Source organism: Drosophila persimilis, unplaced genomic scaffold (assembly GCF_003286085.1).
Source record: "Drosophila persimilis strain 14011-0111.01,24,50 unplaced genomic scaffold, DperRS2 tig00000191-arrow-pilon, whole genome shotgun sequence".
NCBI classification, from domain to species: domain Eukaryota; kingdom Metazoa; phylum Arthropoda; class Insecta; order Diptera; family Drosophilidae; genus Drosophila; species Drosophila persimilis.
Genome location: NW_020825298.1, coordinates 8042313 through 8063384, shown reverse-complemented (window position 1 = coordinate 8063384; position 21072 = coordinate 8042313). Strand labels below are relative to the sequence as shown.

The 21072-nt window shown below is 46.7% G+C and overlaps 2 protein-coding genes across 2 annotated transcripts; both read right to left on the bottom strand.

The window, feature by feature from the left end:
• Positions 1–3423: 3423 nt before the first annotated feature.
• LOC6588755 (fork head domain transcription factor slp2) lies at positions 3424–5402 on the bottom strand. The gene has a single exon (XM_002014910.2). The coding sequence runs from the start codon at positions 5215–5217 to the stop codon at positions 3808–3810; it is 1410 nt and encodes a 469-aa protein (XP_002014946.1). The 5' UTR covers positions 5218–5402; the 3' UTR covers positions 3424–3807.
• Positions 5403–16776: 11374 nt separating this feature from the next.
• LOC6588756 (fork head domain transcription factor slp1) lies at positions 16777–18193 on the bottom strand. The gene has a single exon (XM_002014911.2). The coding sequence runs from the start codon at positions 18121–18123 to the stop codon at positions 17089–17091; it is 1035 nt and encodes a 344-aa protein (XP_002014947.2). The 5' UTR covers positions 18124–18193; the 3' UTR covers positions 16777–17088.
• Between the last annotated feature and the right edge of the window lie 2879 nt (positions 18194–21072).

Sequence of the window (21072 nt, the reverse complement as noted above, 5' to 3'; positions counted from 1 at the left end):
CCTAATGCCGTGGCAGCAACTAGATTATGAGGCAAACATTGTCAGATCTTCAATGGAAAAGTAGATCATCAGATTATCTTCCAGTAAAGTATTGTGTTCGGTTCTAACAAAAGGGTGGAGTGCAAATCGGATACAGAATGTAGCAAAATGCGATTTTGGAGTAACATTTTAGGAGATCTTTAAGATCCCAAGTCCTAAACTGCTTCCATCGCTTTGGTGTTACCAAAAATACATTTTTTGTACCAAAAATACCCCTAAATTATACTGCCATAATTTCTATATATATCCCCAGACATTGTTAACATTTCAAGGCCTTTCATGGGAGGCGAATTGTAATTGATGTCTGCCTTCATAAAATTCCCTCCAACTGCAAATGAATTTCCATATTTAGCGCCAAAAAAAAACACGACTTTTGCCAGACGACAGGCGACGGGGTCTAAACCATCAAGTCACGCCCTCAACAGGGACCACACCCACCAAAAGCACGTCATCGTCGTCGGACTCAAGGGGCAACAGAAGCCCAGAGAAATTCCAACAAAAAACCACATAAAAAGCGGCAGCCGACCGACTCTCGAGTCCGTCATGAATTACTCGTACAATGCCTAAAATCGCTCATTAGGAACTAAAATTTGTAAACTTAAGGCGATAAAGATCTGGAGGTGAAGGAGGAATGGCGTCCCCCCCGACCAATGGGCGAACAGGAGAGACAGTCGCGGGTCGAGAGTGTGGAACAATGGTGGCCGCCCGAAGAAAGAGCGTGTGGAAATAATTTGGTTACAATTAAATAACAAAAGAATTTGTTTGGCAACTCTTGTGCGCTTTTTGGCCAACAACGAGCCTGCCCCCCACCCCTGGCGGTGTTACAAAGCTATCCACATCCCCATTTCCAATCCCATTGTTCAATTGTTCATGCACTCGCATGTGGCATCGACTTGTGGCACAGCTGCCTCGCTCCAGATTAAGCTGCGACTATAATTAAGAGCGGAACAGAAGGAGGGGGGGGGGACACACCGACTATTTACCATAACAATGGGCTGCAGTGCGGCAGGGAAAACACCTTTAGCTGGCGGCACAACACTGCAGCCGCATGAAAATGAAAGAAAAACTTGTGTCGCTCCTCTGACCATTTCGGATCAGGTGTTAATGTCTGTGTTTATGGCCCAAGTGAATGGCCAAGAGGTGTGCGTGTGTGTGTGTGTGCAATTATGGTCATTAGTACCCCCAAACCATCCCCCTGTCACTGTCGGTGCCGCTTTAGCTGCGGCTTGTTGTGTATCGATGTTGCATGCTATAATTTGGAGTTCAGAAATGAATAAAATGATTTCTTCATGCCAGTCAGAGTCCGTCATACACATCATCGTCCTCCACAACCACTAGGCGGGATGATCATCGGTTCTGCCCCTGGCCCAGCCCCTGCCTCGGTCTCGCCTCATCCAATTATTACAGTTTAGCCATGCCACAAGTCAAACAAAAGAAGATCTCCTCAGTGCCGTCAGAGAGACCGTCAGAGAGACCGTCAGAGACCCCGTCAAAGACCCTTCCGTACACCCCGTCGGACACCCCGTCAGATGGAAGTGCAACTGTTTTTGAATATTCGTATTCCCAGGTTCTTTAAAGGAGGACATACCCAAAAACAGGCAAAGGCTTGGAATATACTCCAAGTTATTCCGTAATAATCCATTCCAACGCTTTAGAACTTTAACTACGACTCGTCTAACCCGCTAATCAGCCTTCTCGGCACTACCCGAGTTTTAAGTATTACAAAATAAACCACAAACTGGCGCCACATTCAATCTAAAACCGAGACAGTGGCTCTGAAAGTTTCTTGAACTTGTGAACCGAGTACCAGAGACTCAACCAGAGATTCAATATACTAGCACAAGTCGTACATATATAGACGATGTTAATTGAGTGAACTGCTTGCGACATGAGGCAATAGTACGGGTACGGGTACGTGTATCCGTGTATCCGTGTACGTGTATATAGGATAATTCACTTGAAATGTTTACACAGACAATAATCCGTCGCGCAAGGCGAATAAATTGAAAGATACGAGAGTATGGGTTTGGGTATGTGGAAATCGTCTGGAGAGATTTACGTGGAAAAGAGACAAACAAATAAATTTAGTTTGATTGAATAATGGTCGCATAATTGGCAACTTGAATGGAATTGAGTAGCTGGCAAAACCCAATTGAAAACCGTAACAATAAATGCAGCCCAGACCCGGCCGTACCGTACGGGGCACTCGTATTAACTAAGTGAATTGGATAATCTCATTCTCATTCGCATTCGCATTCTCATTCTTGAACGGAGAGACTGTGTTGACTCAACAGGAGAATTCAGTTGGCGTCGCGTTGTCGCCTCTTGTCTTGTCTAAGATATCTTTTCAATTGAAATGTGCAACTGAGAAATGTCAGGCGGCAATTGTCAACTAGATGGATGCGATGGATATCACGCATACGCCGTGTTGGACTCGCAAAAAAGGTGCACAGCGTCTAGCAGATTGCAGTTTGTTAACCTCGCCAGCGAGTGAATCATCCATGAATCATTACGAGTGGAGCAAGTGAAACGAGCTGGAAGATTGAGCAGCATTCAAGGTGTGCTAGACACCAGGTGGCAGGGGGGCTCCAAGAAGTGTGTCAATTAGATGAATGAGTGCTGGGTATTTTAGTTCTTACAGTCCTCTGGGCTTGGCGCCATAGCTAGGCAGTAAAACAATTTCATCAGCAGCCACAGGCACAGGCCCCCAGCCATGGCTCTCTCCCCCCCATTTGTGGCTGGAGGGGCCTGTGTGTCGTGTGTGGGACATGCGCTAAAATTTCATTTGATTTGACACTTTGCAGTGGCTTACAGTGTGTGTGTGTGTGCGGTTTCCCACTTATTAAGGACTTCCTGTTTGTCCGTTTGTCGACAACTTTGTCGCGACAACAGATTCATTTAGCGGCCACTGCAGTTCAATTGAACACCCGCCGTCGGCATTCCTCCTTCCCTTTCCCCTTTCCCCTTGCCCATCCCTGCCTTCCTTGTGGTTGAATTTTCGGTTTTGTATCTTTTTTATTTCAATAGAATCTTTAATTGTTTTCGATTTCTGTTCGTTCAGTGTCTAAATATACAATAATACATATATATAAATTAAATAGTGCTTAGTTGTTTGCCTGCAGCGCTTAAGTATCGTTAATACAATAGTTAATCGTAGGTGTTATATCGTAGATACATACAAATGTGACAACAGTATTACCAGCTCTGAAACACTCCCTGGGGCCAGCCATTGCAGAGGTATTACAATACTGTGAGGAGCGGGTGGGGTGGATGTGGGTTTCAAAGATATTTCCAGTATTTTTTGTTGAAGAACCAACCTTTGGGAATTTTTCAAATTATTTTTTGAAATATTTAAAGGAGTTTCTTAGATCTTAGAAGACCTGGAAATCTCTTGGTACCAAAAAGACATCATCAAATGCCATCCAAATATATACCCCACAAAAGAATGATCTTTCATCAAAATTTACACCTTTCTGGGCTTTAAAAATGAAGACCTTTCGAGATCTTCGTTTATGGATCACACAGAAAGTTCTGACAACTTCTTAGCTGCCTCTCTTCCACCCACATATCCTTACCACATCCCTGCTCGTCTCCAACTCTGCAAAGGCAACCGAATGCCTGCTTCCCCACCGAATACCTGCTCCTGGTTTCTCTATATACAAGCGTCTAGCGCCTCAGTCGCGGCTATTTCTATGTACAATCATTACTTAAACTAAACCAACTCCAGATCACGAGCCCAAGAGCGATTTTTGGTGCCCGCTTGCCCCTTCAGCTGTTGCGTGAGACGACGGTGACCGGATTGAGCAGCGGCTGCGGTGAGGGACCTGGCGAGTCGCCTCCTCCGTTGCTGCCGCCGCCGCCACCGTGGAGGTGGCTGGGCGACGAGGGCGGCTGCCCCAGATGTGTCATATGCGGCTGCGGTGCTGTCGCCGCCGCCGCCGCCGCGGAGAGCTGTCTTTGATGTGCCGCCAGAGCGGCGGCCGCCGCATGTTGATGCAACAGCTGTTGGTACTGGAGTCGCTGGTAGAGCTCGTTGCCGGTCGGAGGCACTCCGAACGGAGGCGGCGGCAGCCCCTGGCCAGGTCCGGGTCCGGGCGGAGGCGGTGGCATGCCGGGCAGTCCGCCGGGTCCGCTCTTTGGCGCAAAGGGATTGTAGCGCTGGTACATGCTGGCCAGAAGACTGGGCGCCGACGGGGGATACGTGAGGAACTGTCCGAACTGGGGATAGGCCGCCAGACTGGGGAACATGGGTCCGATCAGCGATCGCTTGAAGGCCGCCAGGCGGGAGCGCGAGGCGGCCGTGGTGCGCCTCCTCAGCTTCCCAGTGGATCCCCCGATGAAGACATCCTCCGCCGAGGGGTCGAGCATCCAGTAGTTGCCCTTCCCGGGATCGTCGTAGTGCCGGGGCACCTTCACGAAGCACTTGTTGAGGCTGAGGTTGTGCCGGATGGAGTTCTGCCAGCCCTGCTTGTTGTCCCGGTAGTAGGGATGGTTGGTCATGATGTACTCGTAGATCCCGTTGAGGGTCAGCCGCTTCTCCTGGCTCTGGCGAATGGCCATCATGATCAGGGCATTGTAGCTGTAGGGGGGCTTCTCGTTGCCCTTCTTATCCTTCACGGGCTTGCCATCGCTGGACTTGGTCTCCGCGTCGCCGTCAGTGGTCTCGCCGTCCCCATCGGCATCACAGTCCACGTCCTCGTCCACGTCGTCGTCGTCCACCTCATCCACATCGCTCTCGTTGTGGGTGACAGCCGGGGCCGGTGACATCGACGTCACATCCAGATCCGACTCCACATCGCTTTCGGGCTCATGATCGTGGTCGGGATCGTGTTCCTCATTGCCCCAAGGCGTGGCCACGGGATTGTTGTTATTGTGGTTGGGCAGAAACTTTGATTGATTCGAGTGATGCTCTTCGGCTTTGTCCTCCTCCTCATCGTCGTGATGCTCCAGGGTCTCCGGCAGTATGGCATTGATCGAAAAGCTGGACTTTAGATGCGGCGTTCTGGCCATTTTCATCAGATTCGTGAGATTAATGCCGACGGGATGTGGATGCGAATGATGTAGCGGATGCGCGAGCGGATGCGGATGCGAGAGCGGATGATGATGCGCAAGCGTGGGCGTATGGTGATGATGGGCGTGAGCGCTGATCTCGGGGAGACCATCAACGATCTTCACCATTTTTGCACAGCCTGCTGCTACCAGTTTTACCCAACAACAATGGACAGCAATGCCATTATATTCTTCGTATTTTCGTACACAATTCAAATTCAAATTGGCTGTGGCTTCGTTAAGTCTCAGATTTCGTTACGTTCAGTTTTGCCGACGCGAGACGAGACTTTTGTTCGTCGTCGTATTGAGATCCCTCACGTCCGTTGCTCTGTCGGGTTTAGTGTAGACTAAAAACAAGAATTCCCAATATTCCAATCCCCGACAGAGAGCCCGCTGCGGCGGCTGGCTGTGTGTTCGGCACCGTTGCTCGGGGGGGGGGATGTACGCCGTCGGCCAATCGCCGCTGTGGAACGTATCGCTGGCCCTCTCTTTTCGGTTCTGCCTCTCGTTCGCTCTCGCTGGCTGTTGTTGCTGTTCAGATTTGCTTTTTCCATTCGGTGATAATTGCTTCTGACATGACGCGAACACAACAAACGCCGACGCCGTCACAGTCACACATATTACTGTAAAACGACAGAGGGAGAGAGAGAGAGAGCGAGAGAGAGACCTCTTTGTAGTCACCCTTTTTGGGATTGTGGGTTGCATTTTGATACGCTAGGTCTTTCGTTTTACGTTGCTTTTTTCTCCCCCTCCCCCTTCCCCTCCCCCTCTTTTTGCTCTTTTATATTGGCAGCTGCTGCTCTCCTTCTGTGGTTGTTGCTGTCTTTCGTGTTGGTGTTAATGTATTTCTTGTTTTTACACACAGTTTCCATTATTAATTGTATCCCAGATTTTTGTTTGCCCGCTTGCCCCTGTTAATTTTTGGCCAGTTTGCAAACTTATGGATCGTATTTGGTAGGGGTAGTAATCGGAATCGGAGTTAAATATGGTCACAGATATGGTATACGAGGGTAGGGACCTCCACCTCTCATTATAGGAACATGTTGTTGAAATATGTGATGATATTGTATAGATGGATGGATTGTTATGTAATTTTAAAGAACTATAGGTTTATTTTGCATATATTTATATTTATTTTGTTTAAAGATACTGGTAAATATCTTGTATCTGGAACAGCCCATAATTGCATGGCAAAATCCTGGCTTGTGGTCTGAAAATTCCTTATAAATATTGGCCACCTAAAACTTTGCTAAATTCCTAAAAGATTGCCTTTAATTTGTGTTGAATAATTTAATTCTTGAAAATTACTTTAATTATTCAATTATCTAAGGAAATGTGTGTCTGTCTTTCAAACTTTCTCCTTGAAAAAAAAAGAAAACCAAACACAATTCCAAGTACTAGAAAATTGTTCCATAAATATAATGCCGTATTTCCTTAGTAGAACGAACAACGATTAAATGTAATTTGTTGCAATCAATTGAATGGAGAAGGGAATTTTCCAGAACAACTGCAAAATGAAAAGCAGCTGCTGGCATTCGCATGTGCCACACATGCCACATCCCCAGCCGACGAACCAAACGAATCGATCCGAACCGAGTCGAACCGAACCGAACTCAAAATCGAAATCATTTCTGTAATCATAATAATTGTTTTCACAAATTGGGGGCGTGCACTCGTCTGCAGTTGTTGTGCCAGCCAGCCCGATGATTGGAGACGACCCGACCCCTCTGCGTGTCCAAGGGGTGGGGGTGGGGAGGGGGGCAGGGAAAACTTGTTTTACCTGAAACATACAAAAAAAAAAAAAAGTGCAGCCGAAACGAAAGACGAAGCCAAAGACGAAGACGCCATGTTTGTATCGATGGCCTAACGGAATGTGGTTGGAATTGTATCTGTGTGGCGGTGTGACGGTGTGGCGGTGTAACGGTGTGTGTGTGTGTGTCTCCACTCGTGTTTTTGTGCGGCGTGGCGCGGCCACAACTTATTGGACGCCCCACCAGTGGAGACATGCGCTCTCAGACAGAACGCTCTCTTGGAGAATGGGAACGTGAGAGCAGCCCCCAACCATAGAGGGGGGTGTGCAGCGGGGGGCTCCCCATATCAACGGAGCACCGCTGTTCAAAACAAAATGGCGCCTCACCTCAAAGGCTTGTTAATTGTTGCCCCCTCGAACAATTTTCAATTGATTTTTCTGCCCCATTGTTTGCCCTGTCTTTCAATTAAATTATTTATCATTGTTATTTTTTTCCCAGTTTTTCCCTGTTTTGTAATTGTTTTGGTTGCTTTGAATATACATAACTTTGATGGGGTTTTTCCGTTCTCCCCCTGTGAAAAACTATTCAAACTAAGCGAATGGTCGGTCAGCTGTACAGAATTATACGGGGAGCCTGTAATTATGGGTTCCTTATAAAATTGTACGTTTATTCTTTATGCATTATGGAGATGTTACCGCAAAGAGGATGTCATATGGAATTCTGACATGTCTTTTGTGTAATTGTATCATATTTGTGCTGTAAGTGGCGGGAATATTGTGTGGGTTTTTAATTGATAGTCGTAACAAAACGCGAAATTATATATATTTGAATATTGAGGAACATGGTTAATGCTTCAAAATGTATAATTGTTGATTATTATGGTAATTGTTGTGTGTTTTAGGAAGTTCTAGGGGCTGTTTCCTTGAGGAGATCCCTTTTACTCTACGGACATATGGGATTTTCCGCAAATAAAAACTGATTTACATATAGTTTTTTCCCGAGATTATTTTTTAAATTTAATGAAAATTTTTGGAAAACTTTTCACAAAAAAAAGCTCACTTTTTCGGTATTTTTTGGTTTTATTTTTTGGTTTTTTATAGTTATGTTTTCCTTTACAATTATCTTCCATAAGAAAGGTTATTCTTGGTACAAGTTTTTTCTCAAAATCTTTATATGCTAGAAATTGTTACTATTATTATTATTACTTACTATTACTATAGTTATTACTATGAACTAACCAAAAATAATGCCAACAAATTTGGCCCATCTCGGCTAATCGTCGATTTTTTAACTTTTAATGCCACGGACCTTAGATGCCTTCCCGGATTTATTACAAAAAAATAGAAAAGGTTTATTCATTTAATGGCTTGGAAAATTAACGCTCAATATTTAATTTATTAGGACTAAAAATTAGCATATAGATAGTCTTAACCAATTCGTTGATTTGTGCAATTTTTTAGCCAAACCTCTAAAACCCAACCTTCTCTTTGTTGTAGCGCAACGTCGAGTCATACATATTTTGGCTTATATCTGGATTTACCTTGTATCTATTGTATTTTTTTTTTTTTGCTAAATATAAATATTATTTTTTTTCAAAATATGACTTTTTTATATTTATTTTTTAACATTTTGTCGTAGGAAAAACGGAAGTACCCTGATGTACTCTTGTTGATGAAAATTTATAGATTCCTAAGTCCATTTCAGTAGCAAAAAAATTAAGCCTTTACCAAAAACAAAATTTTACCACAAATCCAAGACCAAAAACAATCTGCATCGCTTAGAACTTCCCGACAATCCGGAAACTACAGACCGTAATTACCCCGTACAAACAAAAATCCCACAAAAACCTCGTCTAGTCGTACGTGAAAAACGAGAGAAGGATTGACAGAGAAAAAACCAACTTGTCATTGATTAAAACGCTGAAAAGGCGACAGATTTGCTACCGTGTCGGAGTGAGTGGGACAGCGAGACGTGAGTGAGTGCGAGTGTCTGATCCGGCAGGGGATTTGGATGCGGATTGACGGAGAGAAAGGGAGACTCTCGAGTCGGGGGCGGGGGGCGAGAGTACTTTACTAATCAGCCAGATTTATAGCAGGCATTTAGTTTTGTTCGGGGCAAAAACTTTTGATATTTGCACTTTGAGCTAAATTCTGGCTGAAATAAATCCGCGGGGAAGGATGGCCCTAACCCTTTTCGGGCTACCGATGTCCCGATTCTCTCAACCCGTTCGGCCGTAAAGTTGGTACGCCCCGTGGTACGCCCGTGCATGTCCTTCCGGGTAGGCGAATGCCTGTATTTTGATAAACTCAATGGCAGTTTAACCGCAGGATTAGCTTGTTTGTCCAACGGATCAGCGCGATGCATGCAAACAAGGTCCCAGAATCGAGAATCGAGAATCGAGAGCCCAGAGCCCAGAGACAGGATCTCTACCTAAGTGGATGGATGTGTGGGTGGCTGGAGAGGTAGCTGAACGCTGAACGGGTTAAGGATCGGTACGTCCTTCTTCGCTTCCGTTGTTTATATTGTCTGTTTACATGGCCACACAGTCAGCGATCCTTAGATCCTTAGAGCAGTGGCTGTGGCTGTACCTACCCACACGGCTACCGTTTCGAAAGAGTTAAGCAAGGATTAAATCGATGTATGGATTTAGCGTCCTGAAGGGGACTTAGCTTAGCGCGTATTAATCTCATTTCGTGGACCTCAAGCTGTGTCCTCGGACACGACCACGTCCTCGTCCTCGTCCTCGTCCACGTCCACGTCCTTGTCGATGTCTTGGCGTTGCTTTTCCTTCTAATCGCCGTCGCTTAGCCATGCAAATATTTTCAATTTCGGATTTGTCTCGATTAAAAGGGAAAAGGGTTAAACCTCTGCTCAAGCACTCGGCCTATGGCCTCTCTGGCCTCTCGGGCCTCTCGGGCCTCTCTGGCCTCTGGTGGTGACATCTGATTCTGTTTTAAGCGTGTTAACCAGTTAACAAAATATAGGTAGGTTTTCCAGCCGAGTTTTCCTTTCTCTATGCGCTCTGGCGCCCCCTTTGAAGGGGGCTGTGCGGGCGGGCGGGGGGTCTTTTCTCCCTCTTATAAATTGGCCCAATTTCGTTGAAATCACGTTCACGGACTCGGACTCGGACACACTTGTTTCCGTTGCTGTTGTTGCTATTATCGTGTGTTTCGTTTTGCAAATAAACAGCCAAATGAGTGTCCTAGAGGTTGCCTTGAGTACAGCAAAGGGTGCGCCGGCAGGGATGAGGGAGCTCTGGACCCTGGTCCATCGGTCCAGGGAGTGTGCTGTGTGGGAAAGCAGGGAAAGCAGGATGATGAGCCGGAAACAAGGAGCAAACAAAAAGGGAAACCTTCAGTCTTGGCGTTCAAAAAGTGCGCTATATCAGAGGAAATAGATTTGGAATGTTAATGGACGGAACTTTATCGGATGGAGATCGCCTGAAGATAGTAGTGTGTCATATGTTGGAGGTAGGGGAATGGGAATAAGGAATATAATTGAATTTAGTGCGAATATGCTTAAAAACATTTCCTATTTGTTGGCAGAGGTCTTTGATGGCCATAAAGATGATGTTTAAGGCCTGTGGAAGATGTGTGGCAGATCCATTGCACCTTATTCCTTATATTCCTGGCTGATATTTCCTCTAGGATCATATTCTATTCCATTCTGTAATGTTTTTGGTAGCGCATCAACAGAGTCATGAATATATCGCCTAAAAAAGCTGCACACTCCCCCTTTTTGGTGGCAGTGGCCCGTGGCCCGTGGCCCTTCCCCTCGCAGCAACACTTGATAATTGTTGACAATGTGTTATAAACTGATTTACACGCATTTAACGAAAACGAAAAGAGAAACATTGCCAAAACTCACGCAGCGCCAACACCAACAACACCATCGACACGAGCAACATTAACAACCCACAAACGTTGACAAAGTCGAGTCGATGCGAGGCGAGTCGAGGCGACACTCGTCAGCGACATCGTTAAGGGCAACAGTGGCAGTGGCAGATTCAGCAGCGGCAGAGGGGGGCAGCAGCAACCGCTTAGATGTCATCGTTAGCGCTGGTGGAGAGGGGAGAGCGAGTGGGGGAGGGGGAGCGGGGGAGAAGGAGTTGGAGTGGGAGCGGTCGCGTGTGCCACGCGAGGGTGGCGGCACACAACTTCAAGGGGACAACCGGACCCCGAGCTCAACTCTAATATGCGGCATGGTGTGGCATGGTGCATGGTGCGGTGTGCGGTGTGTGGTGTGTGGCATGGTGTGATGTGCTGCTCTCTGATGTGTGTTAATGAACTGCGTAACAATTAACAGCCGCAAAAACAAGCATCAACAAAAAACGAAAGGAAAGAAAGCCTAGCTAGGGCTAATACCCTTCTGGATCGATCAGTACTATAGGATATGGCACTCTGATCTGTGCTACATTTCACAGGATTAAGGGGGTTAGGGTTAGTGGTGATTTTCCTTAAGATTGAAAAGGTTTTAGGCATGAATAGAATCGAATTTCTATAATAAGGAATTCTCTTTCTAAAAGCTATAGCTAAAGCCATGTCTCATGTGTCCCATTTTGATAAAATTCCGCTTTAAGTGTGGACAAATATGTAACAATTTTGGGGGTCTCGTCCTCTATTAAAGGGTTGCCTTCTAAACGATTGTGGCCCTGACGATTTCGACTTGGAAAAGTGAAGGACAGACATGGTTTTACACCTCCTTTTCTCGACTTTTTCCTCACTGCACTACAACCAGCCCCTCTCTATGGTATTACCCTTTGAAAGGGCATCAAAAGTCACTGGCCACGCGCATGTATGACAACCTCGAACCCAAAACATCATCGACAACTGCGGGTTCTTGTGCCTTTTGCCGATTTATTGCCACAGAAGATCGCCCAGAGATCGGCACGATTATGCTGGTGCTTCCTCAACTTCCTCTCGATATTCATTGGGCATTGGTCAGTTCTGCTCCCGGGTGGCAGAGAACACAAGTTCTGCTCTGCTCTGCTCTGCTCTGCTCTGCTCTGATCTAAATCAATTTAATTGAGGTCCAAGTGCTGGCCCTTGGCCCGGCTTAATTTGTTGATTTGTGCTCGCTCTCTCTCACTCTCTGTTGAAACCCATTAGCAGTGTCTATCAGTGTGAAATCTGAGGCAGCCAGGGTGTTCGGGGGGTTTCTATCGGATGGATCTGGAAGGCAGTAGGGGGACAGATAGAAGAAGGTAGTGAGAACTGAGGGACATATGGGTTGTCTGTGTGTGTTTTCTTGAATCTGTGGGGCATAAAGTTTCCTCTTTGAAGGATGAAGAACGCAGCTTCTGGGGTCATTTCCGGCTCAGCCTTAAGCAGGCCCCCAAGTAGATGTCTTGAACTTTGGGCCCCACAAGAAACGCTCGCAATTCCCCAACGCCAAGTGCAAAATTGAAAAGTTCAGATGCCAACTGATCATGCAAGGCTGTCTTTCATCCCAAGCCCGCCATGAACTCACTTCCGTTCTCCAGAGGGGCGGAGGGTCAAGTCAGACCTCAAGTGCAATTCGTAATTACTCATTCATAATTTCTGCTCGAGTATGAGTATTCCTCGGTTCTCTGTCTTCAATTGAAAGAACTACGCATCGTGCGAGTACTAGGCTTATTCATTCATTCATTCATACATTTATTTACGAGTATTTATTATTCGAATTGGTTTCGGGGGCTGGGGTCGGGTCCAGCAGAGGTCTGGCGGCGCAAATTAACTTAATTGAAATTCGGGTCAACAGAGAGGCCAAGATAATGAAAGAAACTAATTAAGGAGAACTACTGGAACTACCCCCCTCACCCCCCCTCACCCCCCCTCACCCCCTCTAGGCGCTCTCTGATTGCCTGCGCCACTGCCCACATGATTTTTTTCTATTGTTATTGCGGGGTTTGCGCATTTGTCGCTTAAATATTTTCAAATATTTTCCCAAATTGTATTTGTATTGCCATTATTTGATTAGTTGTGCGCCCCAGTGTCCGTGGGTTAACAATTATTTTATTAATAAATATTTGAATGGCCTGCCCTCATCCGAACCTCTACCATCATCATCATCATCATCATCGTAGAGCTCTGGTAATATCGAGTGCTGGCCAGCCGCCACATCAGTTTCAATTAAAAACACATTTTGTGGTCACTGTGTGGTCGCCACTTGGAGGGTTCAAGGGGGTCGGGTCGCCTGGTTAGGGTTCCAATTTACCCCGCGAGGTGACACGCCCGATACTTGCGGGGCTTCCCGGCAGAGAGCGGGGTCTGGGTGTGGTATAGGGGATCCCTATGCCATTGGTGTGTGGTGCCATTGTGGTGGCCATCATCATCAAACTGGATTGCGGGCTTCAATCGATAAATGTCAATATTTTTGCACGACAACTTGGCTAAAAGAGTGCAACGGGCTTAGTGTCAGCTGATATCTGTGTTAGTCGATGGGCAAGAGCCTCTCTCTAACCCCCTTCTAACCGCCTCTAACCCCCAGTTGAAAGTGGAAGCAAAAGCGGTTCAAGTAGTACAAATAGGACTTATCATATGAGTTTTATCAGTGTTCTTCCAGAGAAAGTACCCAAAAAGAACTCATGGTATGGGCATAAAGCCTGAAATTTGTGCATAAAGTCTAATCTTAAAGCTAGAGCATTCAAATTTTGCACAAAAATGTAAAATATTAATACAGAATTTCGGTTTTTTATTATTTTTCTATCAAACCACACCCTCAACACCTCCTCTCCCAAGAAACCAAGAAAGAAAAGAACATAGAAAAATTTAAAAATTTCTATGTATTTATTCAAAATTTTATGAACAGATATGTTTATTGTTTTTCTTCGTCTAACTCAAATTGTGGGAAGAAATAATCGATCAAGTTAAACTTAATGGGAAAAGGGTATTCCATCGATAACTCTATGCCTGATGGACTTCTCCGATCCGTATTTGTCCATCTTTCCCAGACAAAACTCGTTTCTCTTTATATATTTAAGTATATATATCTCTAAAGGACTTCGAAACGCTTGGCCACAGCTCTCCTGCTAGCCCCATCGCCAAAATATTGAGAGACATCTGCAAAAAATCCCTAACACCTAGGCCACCACTTAGACACCTCTTTCAACGGCCTATGATCGGCCCAAGAAAGTTCCCTAGCTTACAGATGTACCTACTGCTTCATCCTATCAAAGATCTCTATAGAGAGTAGCCACAAAAAAGGAGACAAAGCCACTGAAACCCATGCAGGCCTTAAGCCTTTGCCCAAACAAAGCGAAGAACTAACCGATTATATATCAAATATTTATGAAATACGGCAGGAGGATGGGAGGATGGGATAGAAGACGGATACGGATAGGGATAGGGATAGGCCTAAGCCATGGTTGAGGGGTTTGAATCATTAACGGGCTACAGGGAGCAACCAGGAGTCTAAACGCACAAGAAGTGTAACAAACGGCACACGCACAACGCCGGAGGAGATCGATCCTTGTGTAGGTCCTGGCCTGGTCCTGGTCCTGTCCTGGCCTATGGTTGCACGCTGGGTAATCAGGTCTTGGCATCTGCTTGAGCCTCGGACCCACAAGGTTGCTCTTTCGACTCACCGTAAGCCGTGCACTTAACCCGGGTAATAAGATAGGTGAGGCAGGGATCCGCACGGTCCATTCTGCTTGTTATCTTTGCAAATTGCATGTCGAGCACTTAAGCCAATTGTACGAGTATGAGAGAGCTACAGCAGATCCTGGCAAAGGAGAACTGGTTAAGACGTTTTTGTGCGCTTGAGCGCGTGCTACTCTCTCTCTCTCTAGGCCCATTCTCTTTCCAATTCTATTCTAAAGTGATACAGTTAAACAAATCCCAGGGCAGCCACAATCCATGAACCAATAATGCTGCCACAGGAACACGCGAAGGATACCCTCTCTCTCTCTCTCCCTCTCGTATCCTGGACTGATTTAGCGACTTAGACCCTCGGCCTAGTCCCGGGCTTAGGTAAGTGGATTGCCGATTCCGCTGCCATGCCGGTAGCATACGAGTATAATTGGGAAATGTGTTAAGTATATAATGCGCTCATCCGATCTATTTCAATAACAAACCGAAGCATCTTAAGCTGGGCAAACCAGGCCTGCCGTCCTATATCCCAATAAAACAATGCCCCTGATCTGGGGATTGGGCACAAAAGTTTTCCCATCTATAGACCGGAGTATATGCAAAATATTGGACTGCTCGATGGCTTGGCTTAGGGCGTGCGGGCCCAAAAGGCGATTTAACTCTTGCGCTGGACCTAAGCCGAGCATAAGCCCCAAATATGTACATACAAGGGGCATACAGGAGCTTGTTTTTAGGGAAAGAGTTCTGCGCTAGAGGCGGCGGAAATGAGCAATGGATAGAGAAGGAAAATAGTTAAACCAAGGATTGTACTCAAATCTATATGAACTGGAAAAGGTAGAGCTTCATGGAGATGGAGATATGGGAGCAGTAGCTACTATGCCTATAGCCCTCTCCACCCCGTAAACCTCTAGATCCTAGGCAAGACTACCTCAAAACCCGTTTAACGATTGCAATACACATCAATCCACCTCAAGACCCTATCTCCACTCGAATGGCCTTTAAAGGTATCACGATCTGAACTATTATACAACTCCCAGTCCCAATCCCAATCCCTCTCCCCCTCCACCTATCCCCATCTGACACCTTATAAAACTGCCAGCTAATCGTTTCAATAACATGATTTACCCAGCACACACACACACACACACACATACACACACACACACACACACACACGTAATAATTTACAATTATTGAAACGATGAAAAATGGGCACACAAAATATGATAATTGCTACTGATCGCAGCCCAATGGAGTCCCCCGCGTCCCTGCTGCCAGAAAGAGAGGGAACGAGGATTAATCTAGTAACGATGATATTAATTATCATTTCGTTTACAAATCGCTGTAGGAAGGGGGGCGAAAAGCGCTGTATTTATGATATTATCAAGGCTTGTTATTCGAATTTTCTTTTGGGGTGGGGGGCGGGGGGAAAACTTGTTGATGCCATTGATATGAGGCAGCGATGGAATGGATGATGATGATGATGCTCCCTTTTTCTCACATTTTTTACTCCAACGCGCACTTACAGATACACAGATACACACACATGTCAAGTGATCAAAGAATCAGAAGCCGCTTTCCCAACAGTGAAAATATACGAAATGAAGCCATCAGAGAAACCCAAAAAAACAAGGCCCAGGCCCAGTCCCGGGCTATGGCTCTGCATGTCGGTGCCCTTTCTAGTATTTCCTTAAGGTTCTCATCTTTCCAAAATCGAAGACGGGGCAGCGCTGCAAGAGCCCGGGCATATTAGTTTGAGAAATTGTATAACAAAAGTGAGAGAGAGAGAGAGAGAAGTGTGGCTGTGCTCTCTCTGTCCAGAACTAGTAGACAATGGCCTGGCTGGACCCCATATCTGGCTGGGATCTTACCTGCGGTGCCCGGCACACATCTCTCACAGCTGGAGTTGTCACTGGGCATGTAAAGACCCAAACAAAATTGAGACAACAACACACTGCGGCCACTGGGGGTAAAGTCAATGGGTGATGGCTCATTTTGTGCGTCCGACTCCGGCTCTGGCTCCGACTCTGGCTCCGACTCCGGCTCCTACTCCCTCGTTTTCTGCCTTTTTTTTTGGGAATCATTTTCATGTTTGCCGCTGGCTCTGCAAACAACTAATTAAGTCATCAGGATGAAAGGAAACTCAAGCTAGAGGAAGCTGAATAAATGTGAAACGAACGGCGATGGACAGCAGATGTACGGCCCAAAAAAAAAGGTGAATAATCATCATCAAAATATTAAGACATTTCAATCTTGTTTTTGAGGCATATTTCTCTGAAAAAATTGACCAAAAACCAAGGAAAAAATATGGAATTTTTCTTTTAAAATTTTTTATTTATTTTTGTAAACTTTTTTTGATATATGCTGTATAGGTATATATTTTTCGGCCCCCATTCGGCACCAGAGGGCGGGGCCCTCACCAGAGCGGGCCTTTTTCCTGGGGTTTTCTTCTTGTCGACTTTCCAGGCCGACAATGGGGGCCCGCTGAAGACCAAATGTTTGCGAAATGGCCGAAAGAATTTGCTAAATGCAGCATTTAGACGTCATAGGATGCGGGGAAGGTGGCAGGCAGGCAGGGAGCACTGCCTCCCCAGTCCCCACTGTGTGACGGCGGCGGCGGCTTGGCAAAGCCTTGTCCCGTGGATCCAAAGCGCTGGGCGTTGCAGCCTCGGAGGCACTCCTTAGCTGGCGGGGAACTTGCCGAAGAACTGCATCCGCTGGAAGAGCTCGGCGCTCATGTGCGGAGCATAGCCCTGCAGCTGGGCGGGATGCGGCGACTGCTGATGGCTGGGCGGGGCGGCGGCGGCAGCCTGGTACTGCATCTGCTGGTGGAGGGCCGCCTGGTAGGCGGCGGGATTCATGCGCTGGTAGAGCGCGGCAGCGGCAGCGGCGGCGGCGGCAGCAGCGCCGGCAAAGGGCACGCCTGGGTAGCCGTAGCCGGGCGCGGGGGCACCATAGCCACTGGGCATCATGGGCGAGAAGATGGCCTGGCGGTAGGCGGCGAGGCGGGTGCGGCTGGCACCGGGATTCTTGCGGCGCAGCTTGCCGGTGGTCTCGCCGATGAAGACCTCCTCGGCAGAGGGGTCCAGGATCCAGTAGTTGCCCTTGCCGGGGTCGTCGTAGCTGCGCGGGATCTTGGTGAAGCACTTGTTGAGGCTCAGGTTGTGGCGGATGGAGTTCTGCCAGCCCCGCTTGTTGGCCTTGAAGTAGGGGAAGCGGTTGATCAGGTACTGGTAGATCCCGTTGAGGGTCAGGCGCTGCTCGGGGCTGTCCTGGATGGCCATCATGATGAGGGCATTGTAGCTGTACGGCGGCTTCTTGGTGTCGCTGCTGCAGCCGCTCATCTTCTGCTTCTTGCTGGGGTTGCCCTCGCCCTCGCTCTCCTCCTCCTCCAGCTGGTCCTCCTCGTCGTCGAACTCCACGTCCAGCTTGTCGTTGTTCTGCGACGACAGCGACTCGGCGGCACTGCTCATGGGTGTGCTGGTCCGCGAGGGGCTGTCGAAATCCTCCGAAGCCGACAGCTCCCCATCGGAGTTGCCATACGGATGCACATAATGCTGGTGATGGTGTTGGTGATGGTGTGGCAGGGGCATGGGCTCATGCTTGATGATCGGCGCCGATGTTGCGGTTTTGTTTGTGGGTTTCTTGGCCAGAATGGCGTCGATGGAGAAGTTGCTCTTGAACTCCATTTCGCAGACACTTTTCACCATTTTCATGCGATTTACAGACTATAGTTTTTCTTTCTTTGGTTTCTTTGGACACACACTAACGGATTGCTCTGTTCGAGTTGTGGTTGTGGCACGTTGCAAGCTGTGGGCAATACTGATTCTCTACAGCTCGGGCGAGCGCTATTTATAGTCCAACCCCTCGTCGCCGCTCGAAGGGAAGTCTACAAAAGAGGCCTGAGAGAGCGCACACAGAGGCAAGGCGCTCTCTCTCTCTCTCTCTCTCTCTCTCTTGCCGCTTAGGTAGACGGAAGGCTCCGCCCTCCATTCGCTCGACGCTCAACCATTTTGTTCCACAGGTTCCACATGGCTCTCTCTGTTCGGTTTTGTTTTTGTTTTGGATGTTTTGGATGTTGTGTGGATGTTTATTTGCAGTCTTTTGCTGCTTCGGCGTCAAAATATCCATTACATCCAATCCAAACAGCCGGAATGGGGTTGGCAGCCGTCTCTTTCGCGCCCCCTGTTTTGACCATTAATTGAGCCAACAAATTTTCGATAGGGAGTCGCCACTTTAATCGTGATTCGAATCGAATGCCGGGCTTTGAATTTCGTGGAATTAGTTTTAAGAGACCTCAAGATTCCACCTAATCCCGCCCGAAACTAGTTCAAGGGTCCTCTGGTCCTGGATTACTTGAGGCAGATCCCTTGGCTTGGCTTACGGCACGATTTTCAACAGCTCAATGGAGCTCAAGCGCTTGGTCTGCTGCCAGGTAATCCCATCCATCCCCGTCCCGTCCTCTGCTGAAGGGTTAAAACCCTTAAATCAACGGGATTTGTTTTAGTTTCGCGACAGATCTCCGAATTAGTTCTGGCCGGTCGTTCTCCCGCCATCCGTTCGAGTAGCTCTCGAGAGAGTAGCAAATATTTGTGCTCAGGCTTTTGGGCAGTTGTTGAAAATGGGTTTAAATAAGTTAAGTTATGTTTGGCAGACTTTATTTGGGAGTTAAATGAAGGCTGGGATCAGAGAGGAGGCTGTGTTGAGGGAAAAGTGGAAGGGAAAGCCAATATAGACAGGGATAGGGACATGGAAGATACGGGGAGGATTAATGATTGAAGTTATGCCTGTTTTCTAGGTATAAATATATGCTAAACATAGGAAATAAAACAGAAAAAAATTTAAAAAAATTATTTCGAATTTTCAGAAAGTTTTTTGTAAATTATGGACCTAATTATTCCCTTTTTTAAGAGATCTAAGATGACATTTCAGATCTTTCATTACTGATTATCCTTTGACTTTTTCTATATTAAAAGTGGGTTAAAAATATATTAAAAATATTTAATTTTTTGCAATTTTTATCCCGTAAACTTCTTGTAATATAAAAACTCTTGGATAGCATTTTAGATAGATATTTTGGTATACTTCTGCTTTCAAAAAATTGCATATATCAAGGCAGCGTTGACAATTTTTGTAGTGAAGTGAACTCAAGCGAATCGCTGCCACATGCAACTCATGTGGCAAGTCACAAATGGTGTCCTTTGAAGGAGTGCAGATCAAACGAAGCGTCTCGGGCACTAGACTACCGAATTCGATGGGATTTGTGCGTGGAATGGGCCTCGATCGGACTACAATAACAAGGAAGTACAAGTGGTTTTTGTTTCGACAGTGTTTTATGTTTTTATGGCATGTTTTGTTAGAACAATTGAACAAATATGTACATCCCATGCTATAAATTGGGCGAAAGTCAAGTACAGACAATGAAGACGTCAGCGCTGTGGGCTATCATGGATAGATGGATGTGAGAGGGGGGTCGGGGGACAGGCAGAGACATTACTTGTCGGCGGCATTAGGCTTTTGATATCTTAGACAACTTGACAAAACAATCAAAGCAGCAGCACATGTTCCAAATGACTGTCTATTAATTTTACTTCTTACTTGTATTTTTCTTCCTTTTTTTGCGCTGAACAAAACAATGGAGGAGAGGCAGCGCACTTTTGACGCAGTAGTCCAATTGCCGATGATAATGATGCACTCAGTGGTGCGGCAGACTTGAAAGAGGCGACGAGGAGCAGGTCCGAGGGAGAGATGGTAAAAAGTAGGCGGCGGCCAGGGGCCAACAATGGTTACGGCGGCAGGTTCAGTTACTCGGATCTATTCTTTCGTTTTTCTTTCTTTTCTAAGCGTAGGGATAAATGGAGATTTGAACGCCTCAATTTTCGGTTCGTCGGCGGCGGCTTCCCTTTCTCCTTTCCTCACTAATTGAGTTGGATTTCTCTCCATAACGTGGCGACGCCTCGTTCTTTTTTTTGTTTTTTGCAAGTTGGATGAAAGGGGGTTTACCGCCGCCTAGGCTTGACTCTGAGCCTGACTTTTCCCTGGTGAGTGCATAATTTTGACAGCCGCGACAAAACTAATTGATTTGTGAAATCCAGTCATCCGATGTCCGATGTCGGATGGTTGCTTCCTGGACACACACATTGACGATGGTGGCAGACCTAGAGCATGTGGTCGCTGATTGGGTGATCAAGGATGGACAAGGACTCCACGCTGGCTGACATTATGGTTTCATTGCCAAAACCACACTTAGGCGAAACCGAGGCGAGCTTCACGCTTGACTATTGAAAACTATAGGAATGGCATAAGCGAATTCCAAGTAGACACCGTGGCCACAGACAATGTCCATGTAATTTCCAATTAACGCCACAAGATCTCCTCCTCCTTTCGCCGCCTGCTCTCCAACTTTGGAAAACCGAAAACTTTCGACCATTTCGTTCCACTGCTGGACAGCATTGAGTCTCATAATTGATCGTAATGTGCGATATTTCTCTGAGGATGGTCCCGAAGATCCGAAGACCCGAGGCTGGACACCAGCAGGACATCGGCATTTGTCGCGCTCTGCGAGTCGTCCTTCTTCTCGCCTCGCACTTTGCCTTTCGGCCATTGTCCCCTGGGCCCGTCCTGTCGACAGGATACGTACCTCTGGCTCGTTTCGCATTTTATGG